Source organism: Camponotus floridanus, unplaced genomic scaffold (assembly GCF_003227725.1).
Source record: "Camponotus floridanus strain SB8 unplaced genomic scaffold, Cflo_v7.5 scaffold16, whole genome shotgun sequence".
In the NCBI taxonomy this organism is placed as follows: domain Eukaryota; kingdom Metazoa; phylum Arthropoda; class Insecta; order Hymenoptera; family Formicidae; genus Camponotus; species Camponotus floridanus.
The window spans coordinates 1662714-1686728 of record NW_020229281.1 but is presented as its reverse complement, the minus strand read 5'-3'; the positions used below and the strand labels follow the sequence as shown (position 1 = coordinate 1686728).

Sequence of the window (24015 nt, the reverse complement as noted above, 5' to 3'; positions counted from 1 at the left end):
CACAAGTTTAAAAACTATCGTGCATTAAAAGTATCTAAAAGCATTTAAATATACCACATTTATTTTCGTAGTTAACTTCAAATAATATTTTTCAATTATTTTTATCCGCTTAAGAATATCGACGATCGAGTTAGTGGAAAAAAAGTGATGAGTCTTTCAAATGACTTCCCTCTTTCTTAGCATTTATATAAATATTGTAGAGCTGATGTGAACTTTATTCGTTTATTCATCAAAAGCTTGTAGTTTGCGCATTTGTTTGCTCGTTTATGTCAAATCAGCTTGTATCAAAAGTTTGCAAGGTCTTTTCTCGTGCCTCTTTGGAGAATTATCTACTCTACAATGTTAATAAAAGAGGTATATTTTTTGATAATATTATATGCTCAACATGTGTTTAAAAATTTCAATACATGTCTCATATTTTTTTCTACTTTTCTCATCTCAATTTTATCTTCTACAATTTTCACAAGTATGTCAGAATTTCTCAAATCTCAATTTTTGTCCGCTTTTAAAAAGAGTTACTCGGCCAAAAATTTGAAACAATATTATTGAAATTGCAATATAGAGCAATCTCTCCATCAAATATGTGTGAGTGTAAATTTCCATTTTAAATTTCCAGCCAGCATATCTCGTTTCGGCTATAAAGTTCGGCAACGAGATACATAGAACGTCAATGTGTGGTGCCTCTCTCTCTCTCTCTTTCTCGATATATTTTTTTCAAAAAAAAAAAAAAAAAATGCCATTGCTTGTATTGAGCCCTTATCGAGTTTTGCGGACTTTGACGTTGTAAAACGCATCTTCGACGACGACGGATTCGCAGTCCCATCGCGACAACGCGTAAGAAATGTAGTTTGCCCGAGTGGACAATGACTGCTCGAGTAGTCGGGGCACGTATCGCCCACGCCAAGGGGGACATCGCAGCCGCCTTCACTCTCGACGAGGACGAATGAATCGAGAGAGGTGCTTGACATTACAATTATCGGATAAACGTGGCGCGGGCAACGTTACGTCCGTCTTAAGCCAAAGAAAACGAATGACGCGCTTCTGCTGGAGGAGCTTGTGGCGATTAGCCGAAAGAGCATTCCGTGATTTATGAACGTCGGAACGGCCGGAAATAATAGAAAGGGAAAAAAAGGAAGCAACAGAAAGATAAACCATTCCGATAAAACGGGAATATTCGACCAGAAGTACGCGAGGAATTCGATATTCAACGAATAAAAATGGAAGAGCGCGGGAGCGCGCGTTAATTATCGCGGAATGAAATTTGTTTGAACGATACGTGTAACACATTCTCCGCGTTACATCGAACGTTAATAAATCATTAGCTCGCCACCTGGAAAGCTCAAGTCATAATAGAGCTCTTATCATCGGATTATAATGTTGAGACGTATAATTAAACTTGAATGTAACCTGGCGCAACGGTACTTTGAAAGCGCCGCTTCTGTCGTTGACATCGCCGTCCATGAAGGATACGCGAGATATACTCGCGTATATGCACAATTGTACAGGTACTTTAGCGTTGCGTGTATGAGTGGGCGCGCGCATCGGGAGTCGATGTGTTGCCGCGTTAAAGGCTATAACGAGTCCTCGTGCGGCGCGATAATTACAAGCCTCGGGTACCCGCGGAAAGCACGCGCGGATTGCGTTATGACATGATTATTGTAGCCCGCCCTGCCCGAGCAATATGGTGTAACATGCCTCGCAATACACTCGCCGGCGATATGTCACGTCGCGGTGTGTCCACTTTATACGCAATTACAACGCGTTATAATTTTGATCGAGAACCCGAAGCGATATGGAACGTTCGACCTATTGGCAGAAATTGCGCTCATCAAACACGCTATTTTTTCCCTCTCTCTCTCTCTCTCTCTTTCACGATTGTTTTTTTGATGGAATAAAATAAATCTTATATTTGTGCGATTTTCAACAATCGTATCATGATAAATTCGACGAGTTATAAATAATTTGGACGCGTAAGTAGAACGAGTTTAAAATTTAGACGACACGTATCAAAGACATTGTATAATTTATAAGCTGTGAATATAATTCATCCTAATTGTAAGATCCTTAAATTAAATTGAGCAAGAAATAGAGATCGCATAGTTAATGTGCAATGAAAAATTAATGCACTCTCTCTCTCTATCATATTCAACTGGCAGATTCAAAGGTTGATAAAGATCGTTATAACAATTATACGTGCATGGAGAGCGGATTGTGGATTATGACATGATTATTATGGGTGGTGCTCCGGACCCGGTGTAACGGCACAGTTACAATACACTACCCGGTAATACGTCAAGCTGTACGTCTACTCCATGTGCCGTTGCATACCAGCTACGCGACATGCAACTACTCTCTCCTCCCTCTCGCACTCTCTCTTTCTCTCTCTCTCTCTCTCTCTCTCTCTCTCTCTCTCTCTGCCTCTCTTGGAGTGTCGCGTAGGACAGAGAGAATGAGAGTCATGCGATGAGAGACGCGTAGATGCGGGCTTGCCCGATGAGGAATGAGGAGGAAGGTGGCACGACACATGGCGGGCAAATTTACCGTGTGTAGCCTCCTCTCTTCTCTCCGTGCTTTACATTTTTCTACATAATTTTGATCACGGTGCTCTTCGCGCAGATATTTCATATACGAGGTATATACCGCTCACACATGTACAGGAAGATCGAAGATTGCACATGGGAAAGTGATTATATCGATAATAATGTTTTCTTGATATTTTTAGAATTTTCTCTTTCATTTATTTTCTTGTCAGAAACGTTAGCGAAGAATAAGTATTTATATAAATAAAGTAAATTTAATTAAATTTTTATTAAATAATTAAATTAAATTGAATTGATTAAATTAAATTAAATTAATTAAATTTAATTAAAATGTGAACAATTTATAATTGTTTGAAACCAAAACCTTAATTTTATTTTCTATCAATTTCTTCTCGTTCAGAAATTCTCCCTAAGAAAAATCGATTGTATAAAAAAATAACGATAAATATTGTATTCATTCCAATGATTATATAATTTCTTTCATATATTTGTACTCTTCTCTCTTTCAAAATAAATTTTCCTATGTATCGCGATAAAAGCGATCTTAAAACATCATATGCAGCGATTCTTATAAATTCTTTCCATAAAAGCCAACTTGAATTTGCTATCGTTCTCGTCAATATTCAACAATGTAATTTGTGCGACATACGTCTCCTTATTTCTTATTTATCTCCTTACAAGACGCGGAGAGCGTCGCTGAAGTCTAACTAGGGAGTTGCTGCACTTTCCATTCGCATCCGAGTGCCTAGTGAAATATAGCGCACTCGGAGGACGGGAATGAGAAGATATTGGCGACCGGGGGCAAGAATCCATGAGATTCTATGGTTTTATCGCATTAACGGTATTTTTCCGCGAGCCGGAAAATATCCTTCGCTTTACACGCGACTTAGGAATTGCTATAAAGTATGCATCATTGCTCTTTAATAATCCAAATATTGGAAAGCAGTACAAGAAGCGAGACAAGAACTTCAACAAGAAGGAGAAAAAAAAGAGGAAAAGGGAAAGATTTTCCGTTTAAAAAAATAATAAAAAATAAGTTTGATGAAAAATTCGATAAATTATCTCTTTCTAAGGAAGAAGAACATGGCTAATGCACTTGGATTCAATCTATAATTGACCGTATCAGCTGCGCGCGAGAAGCTAAGCGGTAACGTCATTAGTACGTGCACATATGTATGTATAAGATAGGCGAAACATGGGCTAATTCACGGTATGTAAGCTCATAAAAATTCAACGCCCCTCGGAATTCATACGCGTTGTCATGTCGCGTCCCACCCCGATGCGGCGCGACGCGACCGCATTTAAAAAGGGCAAACAAAAGCCGCGTTACATCGCGGCATCCCCCTTCTTCCCTCGAAGAATGTCCACGCGCTCCCCGAACGTGTACGCGGCTCCAGGGGAGAATTATACGCAACGAAACGCACCAGGGGCGGTTTCCACGCATTGGGTCGAGACGAAGAAACCTTCGTCTTTAAATCGCGGACTTTGATTCAAACGCTGACAAGCGTGGCACGGTCATACATTGCAATCACTCCTGTGCGAAGGAATCGTGTCCGCTTCGATAACCCTCGATGATAGGGAAAGATTTTTGATCACGAAAGTTATAAATATAAATTCAACTTTCTCTCTCTCTCTCTCTCTCTCTCTCTCTCTCTCTCTCTCTCTCTCTCTCTTTAACTTTCACACTTGTAAAATTTTTTTAATGCTAGTGGAAAATATACGCTAGATATTACGAGGTATTCAAAAAATGCACACTTCAATAATGTAAACTACTGAAATATTTTACAATGAAATATGAATATTCAATGCAATTTGAACGGCGAGACGATAAAAAGGATTTCATAGAAGACTGATTCTGCGTGACTATACATACACACGCATACACACAGACAGGAAGACACAAACCCCACATACATAGAGATTCCGTGCACCTTTTCAAGCTGCTCGACGTGCTGAGATCAAAAACACTGTTTCGAGCTCTCAAGGCTTTTCAACCCTCGAGCTTTCGAGTTTAACTACCTGCACATCAGTATGCGCACTTTACTGTCACGTGTCACCGGAACGGACCGAAAATAATTGTCGCTCCCCGTTAAAATGTCTGAATATGACTTTTAAGCATATCGATATAATTATATAATACCCCGCTTTTAATTAAAACGAAGTTATACACAGTAAAAAATTGTCCATATATTAAAATTTCCTTGTGTTATCACCTTTTGATTATTACTTTAATGTAAAATTAACATACAACTTATATGTTATTATTTTTATAACGTTTTCATGTGTTACATTTGTGTCAATTTCATAACTTAACACTTTGAATATGTCTTTTAGAAATGAAATATTATTTTGAATATTTTTAACATAATTATTTTAAACAATCAACATGTCTCAAAATCAGTTTAACATTCTAAGAAAAGTTACAGTAAATTTTCAAATAATCTTGAACTTTGACATACACAATAATCAAATTTACTAAAATCAAATGTTTCTTACAATCATTACAAATAATTTAAGTTAAAATAATTACCATTATATATGTTAATATCCCCAACATTTCTTAGTTATTGTAGCTATTTTTTAATGTAATTTTTAATTAATTTGTATGTTACTTTTACATTACACTTAAAGTGTACACAATAACAAAAATAAATGTAAAGTATTGTGTCAATTATTTAACATTTTTAGTTTGTCAATAAGTAACATACGACGAATAAGTTATTTAGTAACTTAAAATTTACAGGACTTTCTGGACATGTGAAAAATGTTATAATTAACATTTTATTTTTTACTGTATATGATAAATTATTTTGTGATAGAAGAGAGTTGATTTTGCCAAATGATGTTTTTACCTCCACGTATAATGTATCAATATTTTATTATGTAGAGAAACATAGCAGAAAGAATCGCATACTGTCATAACGTAATAATACCCTGATGGTTTACAGTATTTAAAACTTATATTGATAATTAAGTTGGGGAGTCTCGTCCATAGCATTCTTACGTAAGATCAGTCGGCTGCTGCGTCACCCAAATTATATCAGCGTCGCATAATTTTTCGAAACGCTTGAAAATGAACAAGCAATTGGCACCCTCCGCGTTACTCCACAAACGTGATTCTTCAAAGGCATTTCTCGTGTAAACGCGTTTTGCATGCAAGGGCAGCCGAATCCGGCGCGTTTGCAGGCCGACATTTTCGATCATCCCGTATTCACTTATGAATCTTCTTGAGCTGTAAAAGCGAGAACGCGCTCTCCGTCTGAGAGTTCTCGTTCGCATTAAGTGTAACGGGTGTTAACAGACAGATCGGATTCGCGCACCTATCTAGATGGCCCGAAATTGTTTCGCGTTCGATCGTCTCTCGCTGTGTTCGGTGAAGCAAAAACGATAGGAACAACGTGCTGGATCCTGCGAAACTCCGTAAAGATACTTAGTATCCCGAGCTGCATCGAGGGGGATGTATCGCGGCGTAGTTTATCTGGGCATCATGCAAGAAAAAAATGGAAAACTATTATACAAGTAAAGACTATTGAAATAAAAATTGAAAGACCAAGGTATTACAAAGTGATCTCTCTTTGATCCATGCTTTTTTTTTAAAGAGAGAGAGAAAGAGAGTCGGGAAAAATATAAATTTAAATCTAATTTTTTCACAACTTTAAGATTAATTTCTTCAACTTTTTATAAAAGGCCGAGTTAGATCACTGTCGCAAAGCTTCAATTTCAACTTTGATGATCTTTTTTTACACTTTATGTATACTTATATAACGTTGTTGTATATATACATGTGGGCGCACGTCTTCTTCTTTTACTTACAGAGATGTTTCTCTGATGTTCTTTAAGAGCGTGAGACTGAAAATTCGTGTCTCTTTCTTTGCATGTCATCAAGTGCTTTAAGGATGCTGCGGGAATAAACAATGGCGGTTTCGTCTGGTAGTTTTAGTTTTCTGCGTGGCGAGTGAATTTTGACAGCTGAAATAATTTATTTGAAGTCCGTGCGTACGTACGTGAAAAACAAAAAAAGAGAGAGAGAGACAAAAAAAGAGAAAAAAGTCTGCATTTAATTTTACGCGCCCTCTCAAACACTTAATATAGCTTGTAACTTTAAGACATTCTTAACTCGTGGCTTAGTTATACGGAGACATTTAACACAAAAGCTTGAAAAATTATGGAGGAAGATAATGTCTGAGCAAATTTGGAAAAGTAAAGTCGTTGTTCAGTTTGCCGAAAATGCATTTTTTTATACATTAATTTTATTTGACAATAAAAATATAATTAATCTATTTAGTTCGTTAGCTTCGATTCATTTTCGAATTTTCTCTTATAACATATTTTGCACTTAGAGATCTCACGTCTGGCGATATCTTCTTTTTATCTTTCGATTCTTATTTTAAACAATAATGGAGAAAAATATAATAAATTTTTAATATAATGAATTTTTATTTTAAAAATAAACGGAGAAAATGTAATAACGAAAAAGCAGGAAAATTAAAGTGTAGAGTCCGGGAATTCAATCACTGAGAGGTACGATTCATTAAAATGAATTGCGGGGAATAAAAATTTTCCGCGATAATCTTTGTTTTTGAGCATGTTTTTGTGTGAATGCATCTTGAAAAATCAAAATAACGCTGTCACGGCTTGATTTCGCCCAAGCTGAGATCCTCTGAAAATACTTTTTTCTTTCTCTCAAAACACTCGGGGCTTCGTCGCATCGCTGCGACGAGTTTCCCGATGCTGCGCCTCTTCAACATCGTGCACACAAGGTAACCCGGTGGTGAGTGGAGGAAAAGAGGGTGGAGGAGGAAGAGATAGGCCACACCGAGACACGTTAATGAGTTTTTCGAGGGACGTGCCGGGCGCAGAGACGATCGACAAGAGGCGGGAATTAGAGGTGCGAGAAAGCTACGAGTTGGGGGAGGAGGGGGTCGTCTGGCAACAAAGGAGGGAAAGTAGGAAAAGGTGGGATAACGAAAGGGAAAGAGAGAGAGAGAGAGGAACGGAAAGAGAGAAGAAAGATAATCGCGAAATCGAGGGATGCACGCGAGGGGGCCGCTCAAGATCGATTCCCCAGTTTTAAATTTAAATAAACGCCAGCTCGCGTAGCCGATAAGGGCCCTAACTCGCAATAGAAGCGTGAGAACCCCTCTCGTTTCAGTGGCAATCTTTCTTTCTGCGCGCAGCCAGACTGCTTGCCGCGACAGACCCCGAGAGCACTCCGACAAGATCAATATCATGAGAAAATCCGATCGTCATTACACTAATACTTACATCTCCCGGAGATTTTCGTAGTACTTTACGACGTAGCGATAAACGCAATTCCATGAATAGCGCAATTGAGAAATATTAAGGGCAGGATATGTTTAATAGCGACATTTTGCTTTTGCAGAAACGACTACGAATCACATGGAAACGTCAAGTTAGAAACATGAGGCGATGAAAAAGTACGATCGATAATGTTTCGGTGATATTTATCTCGATAACAATCGATATCTCGAATTTTACAAGAGAGATGAAATCTGGTTCTTTCTTTTTCTCTGACGAAATGGGATTATTACGTTGAAAGGATTAATATCGTGAACAATGCGCTACAAGAGAGGCACTTTCGTGCGATATAATGGCTGGCCGATGCGAGGCTAGAAACTAACGGTAAGAGAGCGACGATATATCTGTTGTAAGTTAGTAACAATTAATTTTAAATTTATCGATAGATTTTCGTGAGGGTCATGAAATCGCATTTTCGCTGGTCGGGAAAGCAGATGATTTCCAGGCTTTACGCGGATAAATCGAAATCAATGGATTCAAATGCCGATCTGTAATATCGGCGCCCACGTGGCGTGTGCTCCAAGCAGAATTCCAATTTCCTCGGGCGTTGGACAATTAAATTACAATCGGCAAACACGATAAGCACGATCGTTGCGATCAGAATGGATGTTGCAGGGTAGCATCGTTTAAATCAAAATGTTTGACTTTTTTCCGAAAGAAAAAAAAGCAAATAAAAACACTATTTCCTTCCCCTTCCACCCCGTTCGTTCCACGATCTCATATTCATCGATGTATAGATCAATATTTCCTGTATTTCGTGGGCGCTAAATCTTGTTTCGCCAAAAGTCTCGCGACCCGTTAATGGTTTCATACATAAATGATACTGTAATCGACGCCGCGATATTACGCACTTTTGTTTGTGAGAAGTTGTAAATATTTAACAAATTTTCTGAATAAACTTTTTTCCTTGCACCGGATTTCTCGTTAAAAATCGTTTAGCGAGGAGTGCGAAAGAGCGATAAAAACACGTTTCGAAAGACAATCTTCTAAAATCAACATTTAGTTATTTGCGAACGTACATTCATCTCTTGCACGTAATCGAAACAAACAGTATCCTCGTCCTCGGTTTCACCGCTGCGGTACCGTATCATTCTCGTCAGAAGAATCGCATATGGACAGGAGAGGATGGGATTAATGATGATATTATAATAAATTTATTATTCGAAAGGGGAATCGCACGCTTATTTTTGCAGCTTGCAGCTTTTCATTAGTACGGGATTTATTTATCGAAGAAGATATTTCACATTATACAGATTGTTTATTAATAAATGCGAAAAATTTTAGATAATTTTTTGTCGAGAATTAGGAGGATTTTTCATATAAATATGTACTCCTACATTCCTTCCTGTGGGGGAGTTACACTCCTCCACAAATGAGGATAAGAATTAGGTTTATATTATAATTTTGTTTTTGTTCCAATTTTCCCAACATTTACTCTAATTTTATTTTTATTTTAAAATTTAACTTTTCGTAATTCGAAACCTATGCTATTTAGCATCATGTTGTGCACAATAACGTATTTTTTTCTTGAAAACTACTAATTTTTGCAAAAAATGAAAGAAATAAAAAAGTTTCTAAATAAATCGAAACGTTTTAATGCATATTTTTAAATAATCATATTCCATGAAAAAGTTTTAATAAAAAATTGAATAGGGGTGCTAAAAATTGAATGCTGGTTTCATCCTCTTATAACAATACTAAAAAAAATATTAATAAAAAAACCTTTTTACTAGTAAAAAATATCCATTTAATTTCATTTCTTTGTTCCAAAACTTGTTCCAAATTTGAGAAAAAAATAAAAATCTAATTTTTATCCCCATTTTTTGGAAGAGTGCAACTCCGCAGGGAGGAATGTATATGTTTATGTGAAAAAAACCCCCCTTAATTTTCGACAAAGAATCATCTCCTAAAATTTTTCGTACTTATTAAAAAAAACACCCTGTATAAGAGATCACATCTACGTTTGAAATTACACGAAAGCAAAGCAAAGTTTTCGCGATCGTACGACAATTGTACCGGCAATCATCTCGCGCGGAACCTTCTTTCTCTCCCAGTTAAGATTTTTAACATCGACACGTCACGAGGGCGCACCTTTACGTAATTCCGTTTCTGAGTTTACAGGTGGCTTAATTTTTGCCGTAACACGTCTGTCGCTGCGGACCGGTTCGCGTCCCGCAGAGATACGGCACGGATTTTTCTCGTTGCTGATTTTAATAACAGATTGCTGCTGGAAGAACCGTGGGCGGGAAACGCAGGAAGAGGGTGCAGGAAGGGTGTTAGCACCGGGGAGACAAGGAGAGGATGGGGATGAGGGAGAAAGAGAGAAGAGGATCGTGCCTGAGTCACTGCTTATACGTGACTACGACGACGCTGTCGCCGCCACCCCCTTTTTACCACCTCCGATATAACCATTCCTACCCTCCACTCCCCTTCACCCCCCGTGCCGCATTCTCTGCAATGTTTCGCCGTTACATTCTCCCCTCGAATGCGATACCTATACTTGCCTGCGCGAACGACGGACACGTTCGAATAAATTAAAACGATTCTTTCCGTGACCTGCAACCTCATCTCAGCCCTCTCGCTCTCGCCTGTCTGGCGAGTATCTTTGGTGGCGGTGAGAGGGCAATAAATAAAATTTAGCACGAACCCCGTGACGAATCGCGCCGAGTTCCGTTACTACTGTGTACCTGCGTATAAATAGTTTATCGCGTCCTCGTTTATTGCAAATCGCATTTCTCGAATAGATCGAGCCATTTATCGCGCCGGTATTCAGTCTCGCGAACCGAATAGCAGCGAATTTTCCGCTATTAAAATCAGCAACGAGAAAAATTCTAGACCGATTATGAAAAAAGCGCACAAGATAGATCATATAGTTTATACGAATATTTAACTTGCTCTCATCGTTTACAAATGTTGAATTTGTCCCTGTACGTTCGGCGATATTAAAAAACTTACGATGCGTACGATGAAATTGAATATTTACACGCAGCTGCGTCTTTAATTAGCAAATTTAAAAAAGTAATTCCCGTAGTAAATGAATATAAATATGAAATCAAAATTGGATTCTTTTTTATTCATTATCCCGATTTAATTTCATCTATATTAAAAATCCCTTCGGTTGGGCGCCCGATTGAGATTATTTAAGATGTTGCCGTGAAACTTTATGAAAATGAGAGGTTGAGTATTTTCGGGAACTTTATTCAAAAATTCTAGTTTACACACTCGCGTTTCTTAATGGAAATTTATGCAGAACGCGCTACACGTAATTCCGTCTTTCTCCCCTTCATCAACAAATCTGTCTGTCCGAGTCGGAAATGGCGACTTTATCATTCTAAATTCGCGCTAACTAATGAAAGTCGAAAATTATATTCTTTAGCGGAACGTTATTTTGTCGGAAATGATACACTTTGACGGGACACGCATTCTCGTAAATAAGAACGCGTACATAAAATTATGCTCCGCATGATTATCATAAAGAACTGATTAAAAGTTGTCACCGAGAAAAAGCATGATATGTAAATATTTCTCCGGCAAGCGAAAAAAAAAATGGCGAGAACCACAGCAATTCTTGAACGAGAATTATTGTATTAACTGCAACATAAAAAATGAAACAAAAAAAAAATCGACCGGTATTTACGGAGAATGTATGTGTTATGATACCGTAAACTTTACAAGTATAATGCGCGCGGATAAAATATCTAAATATAAACGTATACATCGTCCCTCCTCTCTCTTCTCCCCCCCGTCCTACCCTCTATGCCCTCTCCCGAATATCAACACTTGCAGAATATTAATAATTGTACCAACGATACAGTGTTTGCTTTTCCGTTAACTGTATTAATAACTGCAACGAGGGAGGTTCAATTGTGTTTACTGAAATTACATTCGCCGGCAAACAAATGCGTCGTCATAAATGCGGCAGTGCGATCGCATTGGTTGCCACGCATTCGAGAATGAAAATATATTTCGCGAGACGTTTGCAGGGCGTGTGGCGACGATATATTTGTGCGATACACAACGCGATAGTCTCCATAATTATCGTACTACAATATACGTCGCGTTATACGTCACGTTACGCGAAGTTGCACGAGGGATAAAACGGGTAGCGCGGGCGGGGCGAAAAACGTATACGTATAACGCTTTTTCAGGCCGTAAACTTGTAATGTCATCAGACCAAGAGGGTAGCCGGTAGATGCTTGTAATCTGCCCGACCATTTAATTAATCTCCGTTTGAACGTATAAAAACGCGCAAAGAGCGTTACGCTCATCTTTCGCTGTAAAACTCTCTGCTCCATCTAAAAGTGTGTCGTTTAATCAGCATCGCTAAAATGCCATCGTTGTTTATCGTTGATTTTTAACAAATATATACATATATATTATTATGTAAATTGTGTTATATATATGCTACAGATGTTTTTTGTAAAATCAAATTTTTTATAAAGTTTGAGCTGAATTTAAAAAAAGCTAAATTTTTTTTTACACAGAATCTCTTATAGGTATATATAACAAATAAATAGGAGATGATAAATATAAGAATAGAAGAAATATAAAAAATAAAAAGTGCATATGAATATTTTATAACAAATAAACGTGTGACAAATATAAGAATAAGAAATATAAAAAGTAAAAAATGCACATGAATATTTTATATATGCTTGTATATAAATTTGATGCATGTAAAATATTGTTATTCTTATATCAAAAAATAATCATATTGAAATTCGTAGCTCTTAGTCATATTCTGTACATGATGTGTTCGATAGCGAAACAAGTCCTACGGCTATTTAGAGAAACTTCATATTGCGAATGGAACGTAAAAATTCACCTGACAAAATATTCACTCGACGCATACGATCGATTCCTCGTTACTACTGAAATTTGTGCCGATGTTATTGACCAATGAAATACCCTGTCGTGATACGCAAACAAGTTATAATATGGAATAGCCACGGGTCAATGAAAGAGCTAATATTAAAAGTGTTTCTCTTTTTTTTTTATGTGAATGAATACGAATTGGAAGAAATTAATAAAAATGTATATTGCTCAAGTTCAGCAAATACATATATATATATTGCTCAAGCTTGGTAAATACATATATATTTTTATATTTATTCAAATTAAATTTATATAATTCGCAATAAATATATAACTCATATTACTAAATATACAATATTTATTTTGAGATTTTGTGGGTACTAGCCATTAATCTTCAGTCCCGGTCGTTGAAACAAATGTCTAAATGCATTTGCATAATAACAGATTAATCATTCTACTGTATAATACCATTGTATTATATACCATAGGCTTAATACATATAATTAAACGAATGATTATTACGAATGATTATTATAATTATATAAAGTGATATAGATTGTTTAGAAACGAGTATTCGTTATTAATAATGTTATATGAAACTGTTATATATTATTAGTATTTCTCTGATATATTCTAATTGCATTCTAATTTTGCATCACTCTTTCAGTATCGTACATTTATATTAAATTTGTTTCCAGCATTATATTGTGTCTTATTTCTCGTGAAAATACACGATGCATTTAAGAGCTAACATTTGCAAAGCGCAATAACAGTCTAGCCAATTTCTCATCGCGACAATAATAACGCATATAATAATATTGCATTATTACTCAATCATAATTTAATTTCAAAAGAGCCCAAAAGAGGTGCAATATTCATTGACAAAAGCCTTTGCTACCACAAACAGGATTAAAGGAAATCTAAAGAGATAATCTGTGATGTGTCCGCATTAATAGCGGCAAATACATTTGTAATCCTTTCTTTGTCACTAGCTTTCGAATGTCATTTATAATTACGACGGTTTTTTTTCTGACACTGCCGAATTAATTAAATAATTACATGGATATAAATGAGAGATCGATCTTTATTGTTTTCTTCCTTAAATTTTCGCGGCATCTCCCGCTTCGGTCTGAATCTTACGTGAAAACTCGAGGGAACCGTCTTAAGAATACGAAGATTATGTTTCGCATAAGCTCCGACAAACTTCCGCCTTCATCGTTCTTCACCATCTCTTTGTAGGCGACTTAAAAGGCGGATGCAATTTTACTTTACGGATAATTAATAATTAAATATCGCGGAGCTTTCAAAGATAGCGCAATATAGGGCACGAGAGACCATAATCGTCATATTTCCTCATTGAATACTATAACACGTTCCGTTTGTCGCTATATATTTTAAGTGCTAAAAAAGGAGGTCAATATAATTAGTGATACTAAAAATTACAGAGACATTTTCTTCAGACTTGAACATCAAATCTTAAATTCAAATAATCGACAACAATTTTAAGTAGATTTTTCTTTAAATCTTTTCGCGCTCCTCTCTTTTTAAATTGAAAATATAAATTTTTCCCAAAACGCAAACCCTTCAATTAATCTTACTCAGGCAATCTGTAAATAGATGATGGATCACAATGAACAAGATATTTAAAAAGGCGCAAAGAAAGAAAATAATGTTAAAAAAATCAAAACACCATAAACCTTTGCATCTGTAATTAATCGGTAAAAGATTCGCGCTTCTCCGAGTAAAATCCGTGAACGCGAAATAACGATGTGCAAAAAAGACGAGCCACTTCGATATGCACCAGCGAACGCTCTTACCCGGATACGGAAACAGAGGCAAAACGAGCGTCGTAGCAAGCGAGCATGTCATGGGGAAGAGGCACGTGCCCGGTATTTAGGAGGAGCAGTAACGTAACAATAGGCAAGTACAGGGGTGGAAACGGCGTAATGGTGTGTTGCGGTTCGCTCGAGCTTACTTTTATGTCTCACCGGGGAACCCCGACGCCGTCTCTTTCTTTTCTCTTTCTCTCTCTCTCTCTCTCTCTCTATGTCCCCCTGACACGCGCACTCACACATGATCGTGACTTTCAACGCCCCATTCGCTACCTTTCTGCCGTTGCCGTCTCTCTCTTTCTTTTTCTCTCTCTATCTCTTTTTCTCGTTCCCTCGCACGTTTATTTTAGCCCAGCGGGAAACAGCCTAGAAGCGCAAGAGCGAGAGGGAGAACGACGAAAGACTCGGTAAAGGCCGCTTTGTCGCCGGTTTCCTTTCTATGTTATTAAATTGTATGTTGTTGAACCCCTTTCCGGAATATTGTACTCTAGCCCGACGCCACAGTTGCCACTTAGAGGCTACCTTGCCAGCTGTTAGCAGCCTATACGTTATTTGTCGGTGGATACCTTTACTCTCGCGAGAAATCTGATTGACAAAATCTAATTACGTGGCCTTTTTTTTTTGTAAATTTTTCTGTAACTTTTAAACAAAGGCAGTGCTAACGTATCAATGTATAAAATAAAGTCTTTGGAGATTTTAATTTTTAATTAAATCAATGAGAGAATGTCATAAGTTTTGATTAATTAAATGAAAATGTTTGCGAATCCAATGAAGAATTTCTGAATGAATTTTTTCATAATATTTTGTCATAAATATTAAATATTATAGTAATAATATTATATCAGTGAATTCTCTCCTAGTATAATATCAAGCTCGTATATTTTTAATAATTATACAATTCCAATTTTTTTCAGATTGTGCAAAAAAAACGCAGCGATATGACACGAGAAAATATTTTTTCATTGCAGACATTTAAGACACACATGTATGTGAATATTATAGTTTAGTATTTATTACATTATAGGAGATTTATTTTATCGTGTCATATAACGTAAACATCTTAGATTATTTTCGTTAACACAAAAAATGCACAAAATGTACTTACAATCGACCGACACTTTGATCTGCTTGCTGACCGTGGGTGGGATGCCGTTGCTGGCGATGCATAAATATGCGCCCATATCCAATCTCGAAATCCTCGCCATTTCCAGCGTTTCGCCTTCCCACTCCGCCACTGAAAACCACGATCGTGCCGTCCGTTATATAAATGCAAATCGATCGATCGCGGTTAATTATTTCGCACATTGACATATATTTTTAATTACTCCATTACGTTTGACAATTATAATATATCGCTTGTCGAAGGTTTCGTTTGTGCGAAATTAATATTACCGGATAAGGTTTTGTTGATCGATATCTTGGAACCGTCGTCTCGCTTCCAACGAATATTGGGCGTCGGACTTCCGGTCGCTTTGCAGGTGAGAGTCACATTGGCGCCCTCGCGAACGATCGCGTCCGACGAGCTTTGCGAATCGTCGATGTTCGGTGGCACTGTAACGATAAAAACATTGAATTTCAGTCAAGGATAATTTATTTATTTATTTATTTTTACAATTAACTCGATTTACACGTCGTTAAAAATTATCATTTTCCATGCATACTGTCAATCTTGAATATTATATCCAAATATGCATGTATTATTCGTATCTCCAATTATTTAGAATTAATGTAACTCTAACAATTAATGCAACGTATATCACAACATGAATATATACAAGTCATTAATATAGACAAATATAGACAAATATTGACGCGTATGCGTAAGGGAAACGCAATTCCGTCACAATTGAAAACGATTTTCATTGATAAATTTAAAAGAAGCAACCACCACGTATATATACGACGGGAATAGCAGGCAGAAATGGCGCACAGATAAGAAGCGAGCTGGAAGGAAACGCCCGTGAAAAACTCGTAATCACTAATGATAAGAAGCGCCTTCTCCGCTGTAAGAGAAATGTTCTGAAGGATTGGTGGGGACCGGGAAAAGTCTTGTCACGTTTTATCCCAAGAAATGGAAGGAACGGAGCGGACCATATTTCTCCGTCGCGGGCTTTCAAGCCCTCCGCTATTTTGCATGCCCTTGACGGATTCTTCCGTCCTTCCCGTCTTCTCCTTCGGCAATTACTAAACGGGCTTAACATCGAGATGAAACGGAATCCTACGTTAACGTAATAACCGATCAAAAATCAAGCCGATGCGCGATTTTCCTGCGAGGGAGAGACCGTTCAATCAGATTCGAATCAATTTGCACCGCAAGATGATTGCGACGAGGTCTCTAGATATTATACAAAAGATGCAGTTCCACGTTTTGATAAATATTTCATACAAAAGATTATTCTATTAAATTATTGTTCTCTCACAGAAAACGATTCCGCTTTCTTTGCGTTGAGAATGAGAAAGGAAACGTCATTATCGAGAGATAATTTTTCATTTTGTATTACTGCGTTTGATCTTTGGTATGATTTTCATTGGCGAATAAAGTCAATTAAGTAAAGCGGCACGATAATACGATATCGAGTCAGCGCACACTGTATACGCGGTACACGTAACGTTTATTCATAATTTATGAATGGCGCGCAGTTACGTCAAAGAGTTTAAAGTGACATTACTCGCTAAAAATTAAGCGGCAAGTATTAAGCAGAAACGGCACTTTTACAGTTTCTCGCACACGTGTTCGTTATTGGCACGATACGCATATTGCATATTGCAGGGAAAGAGAGAAAGAGAGAGACAGAGAGAGAGAGAGAGAGAGAGAGAGAAATTTTATACATACACAATATACAGGGCGTTTCTTAATAAGTGCGAAAAATTTTACGAGATGATTCTTTGTCGAAAATTAAGGGGAGTTTTTCATATAAACATTAAAAAATTCTAATAAAAAATTGAATAGGGATTGCTAGTTTCATCCTCTTATAACAATACGCTGAAAAAATATTAATAAATAACCTTTTTACTATAATAGTAGAAAATATCCACCTAATTTTACTTCTTTAACTAGTTCTAAATAAAAACCTAATTTTTTACTCCCATTTTTGAAGGAGTGTAAGTCCAAGGAGGGATGTAAGAGTATATGTTTATTAATATTTTTTTCAGCCTCTCGTATTGTTATAAGGGAATGAAACTAGCAACCCGTATTCAGTTTTTTATTAGAATTTTTTAATGTTTATATGAAAAATCCCCCTTAATTTTCGACAAAGAATCATCTTTTAAAATTTTTTACACTTGTTAAAAAATACCCTGTATATGTTAAATAAAATTCCCGAAATCTCCTTCCTATACGTATAATGTAAATGAGTGATTAAAATCTCATTTTCTTTAAACGCACGTGAAAGAATAAATTGTAAATATAAATCACGACTGCGTATAATTTATAGCGATCAACGCGTCATCGATAACTATTTAATTGCGCTATAACAGCGATACCTCATATCTGCATATATTGACCACGTCATCGCTGCTCTTGAATTAAACCGTGCATGCGCGCGCACGCGAGAGAGGCGTATAATTCAATTATATCGTCGTCGTGGTAACGAATAATATTAGTATACGGACATACGTCGTCTGCAATGTCGACGTTGATCAACCTGGAAATGCAAGTCGCTGAATTGGCTGACGTGCTTAAATGATATCGTACTGTGTTATACGCGAATGTGACACATCAGCCAAACTACCCTTCTTCTTCGTATACTAATTAATTAATCGACACGATCGACATGCAGAAGAGTGATAATATCGATTACCAAATATATATAATAATTCATTTAACGTGACGCGATGTCAAGTTAATCGTAGTGTACTAAAGTCAACTCTGTTCCTTTCGAATGAATAAAATAAAAATTCCGTTGTGTACAGAAAAAAAGAAATTTTTCGATATTTCAAGAGAATTAGAACGATTGAAATTATTAAATCCTATAGAGAAGAGAGGCAGGAAAAAAGCTTGTCCCTTTAAAGTTGAAACTTAAAATATGGTCGACTATATAAAACGGAATATGAAAAAAAAATATTAAACCTGATTGACACGAGGAAACTGCAATAAATTAATAATTAAAATGATGTGTATTGAAATAGCGAAACTACGAGAGCATAGATAGTTTACATATTCACGAATAAATCTGACCGCGTTTCTAATTTCCCCTGAAATTATTCACTCTCGCAATCTCTACGTGTTGAATGTTTGAAAAAAAATCTATTTATTTCTATCTTTAGGTATTGGATCGGATTTCTTAAGTAATAATTCAATAGTCATTTTAATTAATCCTTGCATATTTAAGACGAATTGTAAACGAAATAGAATGAGTTTAAAGAGAGAAAATTACAAATTACGATAAAGAATTATATTTCTGAATATATATCCCGAAGAGAAAATCTTGTTTATAGATTTTTATTAGAAATAAAAGCGGAAAGGGCTAATTGAATGACCAATAATGGAAATTAACTCAAATAGAGAATATTATGATTTGCAACATATTTACAATTATATTATATATGTAGATATGCATGCATTATCTTTTATTCTTGTATTTTATTATTATTGTGATTTTATTATTATTATCGTATATTTCCATTATTCTTTGCACGTATTTCTGTGTAACGATTATTACAAACATAAAATTATTTCGTATCGATATTCTGCATTATTATAATGGACGGATGGATAAAATGGGATATTACGGTGATTTTTAAACGATAAAATCTTCTTCTCTTTCACTCATTATGATACCATTATCGGCGACACAATTATTAATTCTTCGGAGATTATTTGTGAGGGACGGTTCATCAATTACTCTCTCCCTTCTGATAATCAAATTCCACGAGAAGAAAATTCGATCCCTTTCCCTTTCGGTCTTTTTGTCCCACAGCCCTATGATCACTGGATACGAGGGAACGCGGCCAATCCTAGGAATTACCGCAGGTGTCCGTCGATATCTCGCATTAATGCTAATGCGGGGTGTTGCCGAATTGTTGAACAAGGGCAGATTGAATGCACGCGCGCGCGCGCGAGTGCGCGGGGAGAGGGGGTCGATCTCACCCCCTCGCCGGTCCCTGTACAGCGTTATACTGCAGTCGCGTAACGGTCTGTTGATGCATTATTCAAGCGCAAACGCCGCCTTCGTCGCGCGCGTGTTACCGTATCGTTGTTGTGCGTTAACTTGTCCTAAAGTCTCCGGCAGCGCAACGTTCGAGAAACGTTCGGAGGAGAGATCGCTCGATGACGATGCCAACCGGTGGAGGGTAACCCGAGGGTAAACACGCGCGCGCGCGCGCGCACGCACGTTACCCCGATAACTACCCCATATTTTTCCTCCGACGTGTACAAAAATATACATTACGCGTGTATGTCGCGCGTCTAAATATCCAAATATTGACGATTCTAAACGGGATTGCTACTTTATCGTCGTATCGAGCCCCCCCCGAATCTCTTTCAGGTTTTTCCGAGACGAAAGAAAAATATCCAACCTACTCGAAAAGTGACGAATACATGTTTTTAATAATGTCCCTGGAATAAAATTAATGACAGTAGTAGCACGCACGTAATTTTAAATATTTAATTATTTAAATTTTAAATATTTATAGATCTCAGAATCTGTAGAATTGCAAAGCAATTTTTTTTCGGTCGAGGAAGAGGAAGATGCAATTCTAACAAATGGGGGAGAGAATAAGAGAAAGGGAGAGAGATGCGTCGGTGCTGTAATAATCCTAAACGTTGCTTTGTTCCACAGCATATTAGAACATCCAAAAGAGGGAACTGTACCGGGATAATTATCGAGTTTCGTCGTGAATGAAGTCGTTGTAAACTAGATTGCTAATTACCCTTAGAGCATCTAACGTCAAACTCACCCTACAATACATAATATGATATGCTCCTTGATTGATATAACCGATATAAATTATGCGCTTGATAATATAGAAATTCGATTCAACGGAATCACGTAGCATAATATTTAAGTATGAAATTTACACACGCGCACAAGGGTCACATACACACGTTTGAGTGTCAAAACACACAAGTGTTTTTCTTATATGAATCCATTTCTTTAATCGTCTTCGTACGAAATATATTTTAACTGAGTAATATCCGGAAATGTAGGAAAACATTTCAGATGATTATTTTTTAAGAGAAATATTAATAGAATAAAAGAAATATATAATTTTATAAAGAAATTAAAATTTTTTAAAGAAATAAAAGAAATTGCTCTGAAAATAGGACAATACGTTGTTTGTCTCTTAAATGGCTCTTAAGATATGAAAGATATATTTCTCTCGTTGCTAGCTACAGTAGTTTCGAGAAAACAGTCTGTAAAACAATTTGGCTCGTCTTGCGGATATAATGTGGATTGGATGCAAGAGGAATTTTCAGCGCCATCAAAAGGCGCAGTGGTACATTATATTGTCTGTTTCTCAGTTTCGCGGCTTCTTTACCGGTTTTAAGCCCCGGCCAACTCGCTTTTAAATCGAATAAAAGTCAGATGGTCTCGGGCTTCTGCTTTATTTAGGAGATGCGATGGTGGACCGCAAGCACGGCGGAGACCGAAAAAGAGATTCCCTAACTAAATAGACAAACGGGAACAAGGGATATATGATATCCGATACGTTCACCTGGTCACGAAGTTAGCGATATCATCGCCGAATGTTTGCATCGTGGCTAAGAATATCGATTTTCCAACGATATTACATATCTATATTCTTGCGATATTTTAGCGAGACGAAATCAAACGAGAGATGCAATCTCTCTTTTCAAAACATCTCCTTTAAATCTTCATTTATTCATTGAATTTCTAATAAATCAGATTTATAAATATAAAGATTAAATTGGAAAAGAAACTAGCAATCGCGTATGTATAAGGGATATTTTAAATTTTAACTTTTCTTCCCACGAAGGATATGTTCTCTCCACAAATTCTCCTTTAAATCGATACGCAAACATTTTATTTATTCATTGCATTTAGAATAAATCAGACATTTATACATATATATAAAGATTAAGTTTGAAAAAAATTTACCCACACGCACATACATGCGAGGATATTTTAAATCTTAATTTTTACGAGCCATCCCTTTTTCGTTCGATAAAAAAATTCATCGGTATATTATTCCTTCGAATATACACAGTAAAAAATTATGCGTTCATATGTTAAAATTTTCTTGTGTTTTGATTAGTATTTTAATGTAAAATTGACAGATAACTTGTATGTTATTATTTTTATAACATTTTCATGCGTTACATTTATGTCAACTTCATAATTCAACACTTTGTACATGTTTCTTAAAAATAGAATATTATTTTGAGTATTTTTAACATAATCATTTTAAACAATCGACATGTCTCAAAGTCAGTTTGACATTCTAAAAAAAGTTAAAGTAAATCTTGAAATAATCTTGAACTTTGACATATAAAATAATCAAATTTACCGAAATAAAATGTTTCTATTACAAAGAATTGAAGTTAAAATAATTCCTATTATATGTTAATGTCCTACAATAATTCTTACGAGTTATTGTAACTATGTTTTCATGTAATTTTAAATTAATTTGCGTGTTATTTTTACATTACACTTAAAGTCACAATAACAAAAGTAAATGTAAAATATTGTGTAACAATTGTTTAACATTTTTAGCTCGTCAATAAGTAACATACGAATGAGTTATTTTAACTTAAAATTTAGAGTGGACCTTCTGGGACATGTGAAGGATGTTAAAATTAACATTTCCTTTTTTACTGTGTACTGCGATTATCCCGCGCGGAGACAGATAATGCCTAAAGTGCATCGGCGAGGCTTGTTACATGCGCGATGTAGTCATGGCAGATCCGCCATTGTGTCGGGGACTATCGACATTATCACGAGAGAGTGTCGCGGGAGCGCCGTGCCGGGAAATCTTGCGTGTGTTTGTGCAACGGAGGGCAAGAGTCCCGCGGAAACAATTAATCTAGCCCTCTGATTACTCCACCGACGCATCCGTCCCGAGGTATCGTCGCTCTCGCTTCAACGGCCCGGCTGCAGCCGAGATGTCAAAACTCGAGATATTAATATGTTCTCCCCGGCTGGCAGAGAGATGCCTGGCGGCCGCCTCAGGCTCTTATTGATATACTCTCTTCCGATTAAATTATTATGGTTCCGTTGCCGCTCCTACGTAAGATCCTACGTAAGATTAGCGGAACGCTGTGTTGTGTCTCGCTCTCCAAACATAAATCTGTTTAGATGGCTGCGATAAAATGCTTACGCTCTGTTTCGCGCAAAACTTCGCGACGGTAAGCTGACTCCATTACGCGAAATGAGATTTATTCGGAGGATCTAATGGGTTCACAGTACGATACAATAAGATCGTAAATAACAATCGATCGGGGAATGTTCTCTGCTAATGGTGCAACAGAATTAACGTAGAACATATGAGATAGTTCTTTTTCTTGTCGAAACGATAAAACATGACAGGATAGTGATCGGAAGAAATATGAGTTTTCACACATTCGTTTACGGAAATAACCATTTCTAACAAAATCTCTCCTTGTTTTTCCCTCTACTTTTTCATCAAATGCAATTATAACTTATTGGTACTTTAAAGCTTTAAATTAATCAAAGAATCAGTCGTTATTAAAAATTACACATTATTAATATATTTTTGTTAAGGTTTTCCTTAGATATAAAATAAAAAAATATTTTACAAGAAGGAATGTGATAAAGTCTATTTTTCGCGTAATAAATCTGCCTTTACGATTAACTTAATATTATATTAATATTTATAAATATAAAACCAGGAAAAATTTCTTCTTTAATAAAACTATTCTTAATCCGAAGAAAGAAAACTGATTCCTTATGCAAAATATTAAAGTTTTAAAAGAAAATCGATTAACGTGTTTAATTCCAAGAATTTCGATAACATAATATTGCAGAAATAAATTAAATAAAGTTTAATGATATGTCAATATATTCCATAAGTTAACGCGTTCTCACCTACAACGTGTAGATAGCCATATTGCGTTTTGGCGTTGGCGGTGTTAATCTGGCACATGTACTTTCCCTTGTCCTCCTCGTGCACGTCGTTGATATGTAGGAACCAGGTCCTGTGCTTATCGTGCGACACGGATATTCTGGGGTTCCTGGTAATAACGTGATTCTGTACCGTCAGGATAGCGCTCTTGTCGAAAAGCATCCAGGCCACCTGAAACGAGACGGATATCATATTATATCGTAAATAGTTCACAGGGTCGCGTATAATAGGAAATTGCTACACTTTGCAACATAACGAGATTTTTCGTATTAAAAATTATGCATCATTCGTGAAATTTACTTTGATTTCTTACTTTCCGATCGATACAAGAGCCTCGTGTTTGTATATTTTATATTTTATACGCATATTCTCGAATAAAGATTTCCTTGGCAATTTCGACCGAACGGCATATTTTCTTAGTTGCAAACTAGATATCGTAGAAAATGAAGAATAAAGATGTGCAG

At 36.4% G+C, this 24015-nt stretch overlaps 1 protein-coding gene across 3 annotated transcripts in view; it reads right to left on the bottom strand.

Annotated features, from left to right (window-relative positions):
- The window catches only part of LOC105248352 (lachesin), a 213575-nt gene that overhangs the window by 52528 nt on the left and 137032 nt on the right, over positions 1-24015 (bottom strand). For all 3 annotated transcript variants that reach the window (XM_025406925.1, XM_025406924.1, XM_011253109.3), the window contains 3 exons: positions 23515-23722; positions 15899-16057; positions 15612-15740 (listed from right to left, as the gene is read on the bottom strand). In XM_025406925.1, the coding sequence (XP_025262710.1) occupies positions 15612-15740; positions 15899-16057; positions 23515-23713 (487 nt within the window). In that variant the 5' untranslated portion in view covers positions 23714-23722. The remainder of the gene's footprint in view (positions 1-15611; positions 15741-15898; positions 16058-23514; positions 23723-24015) is intronic.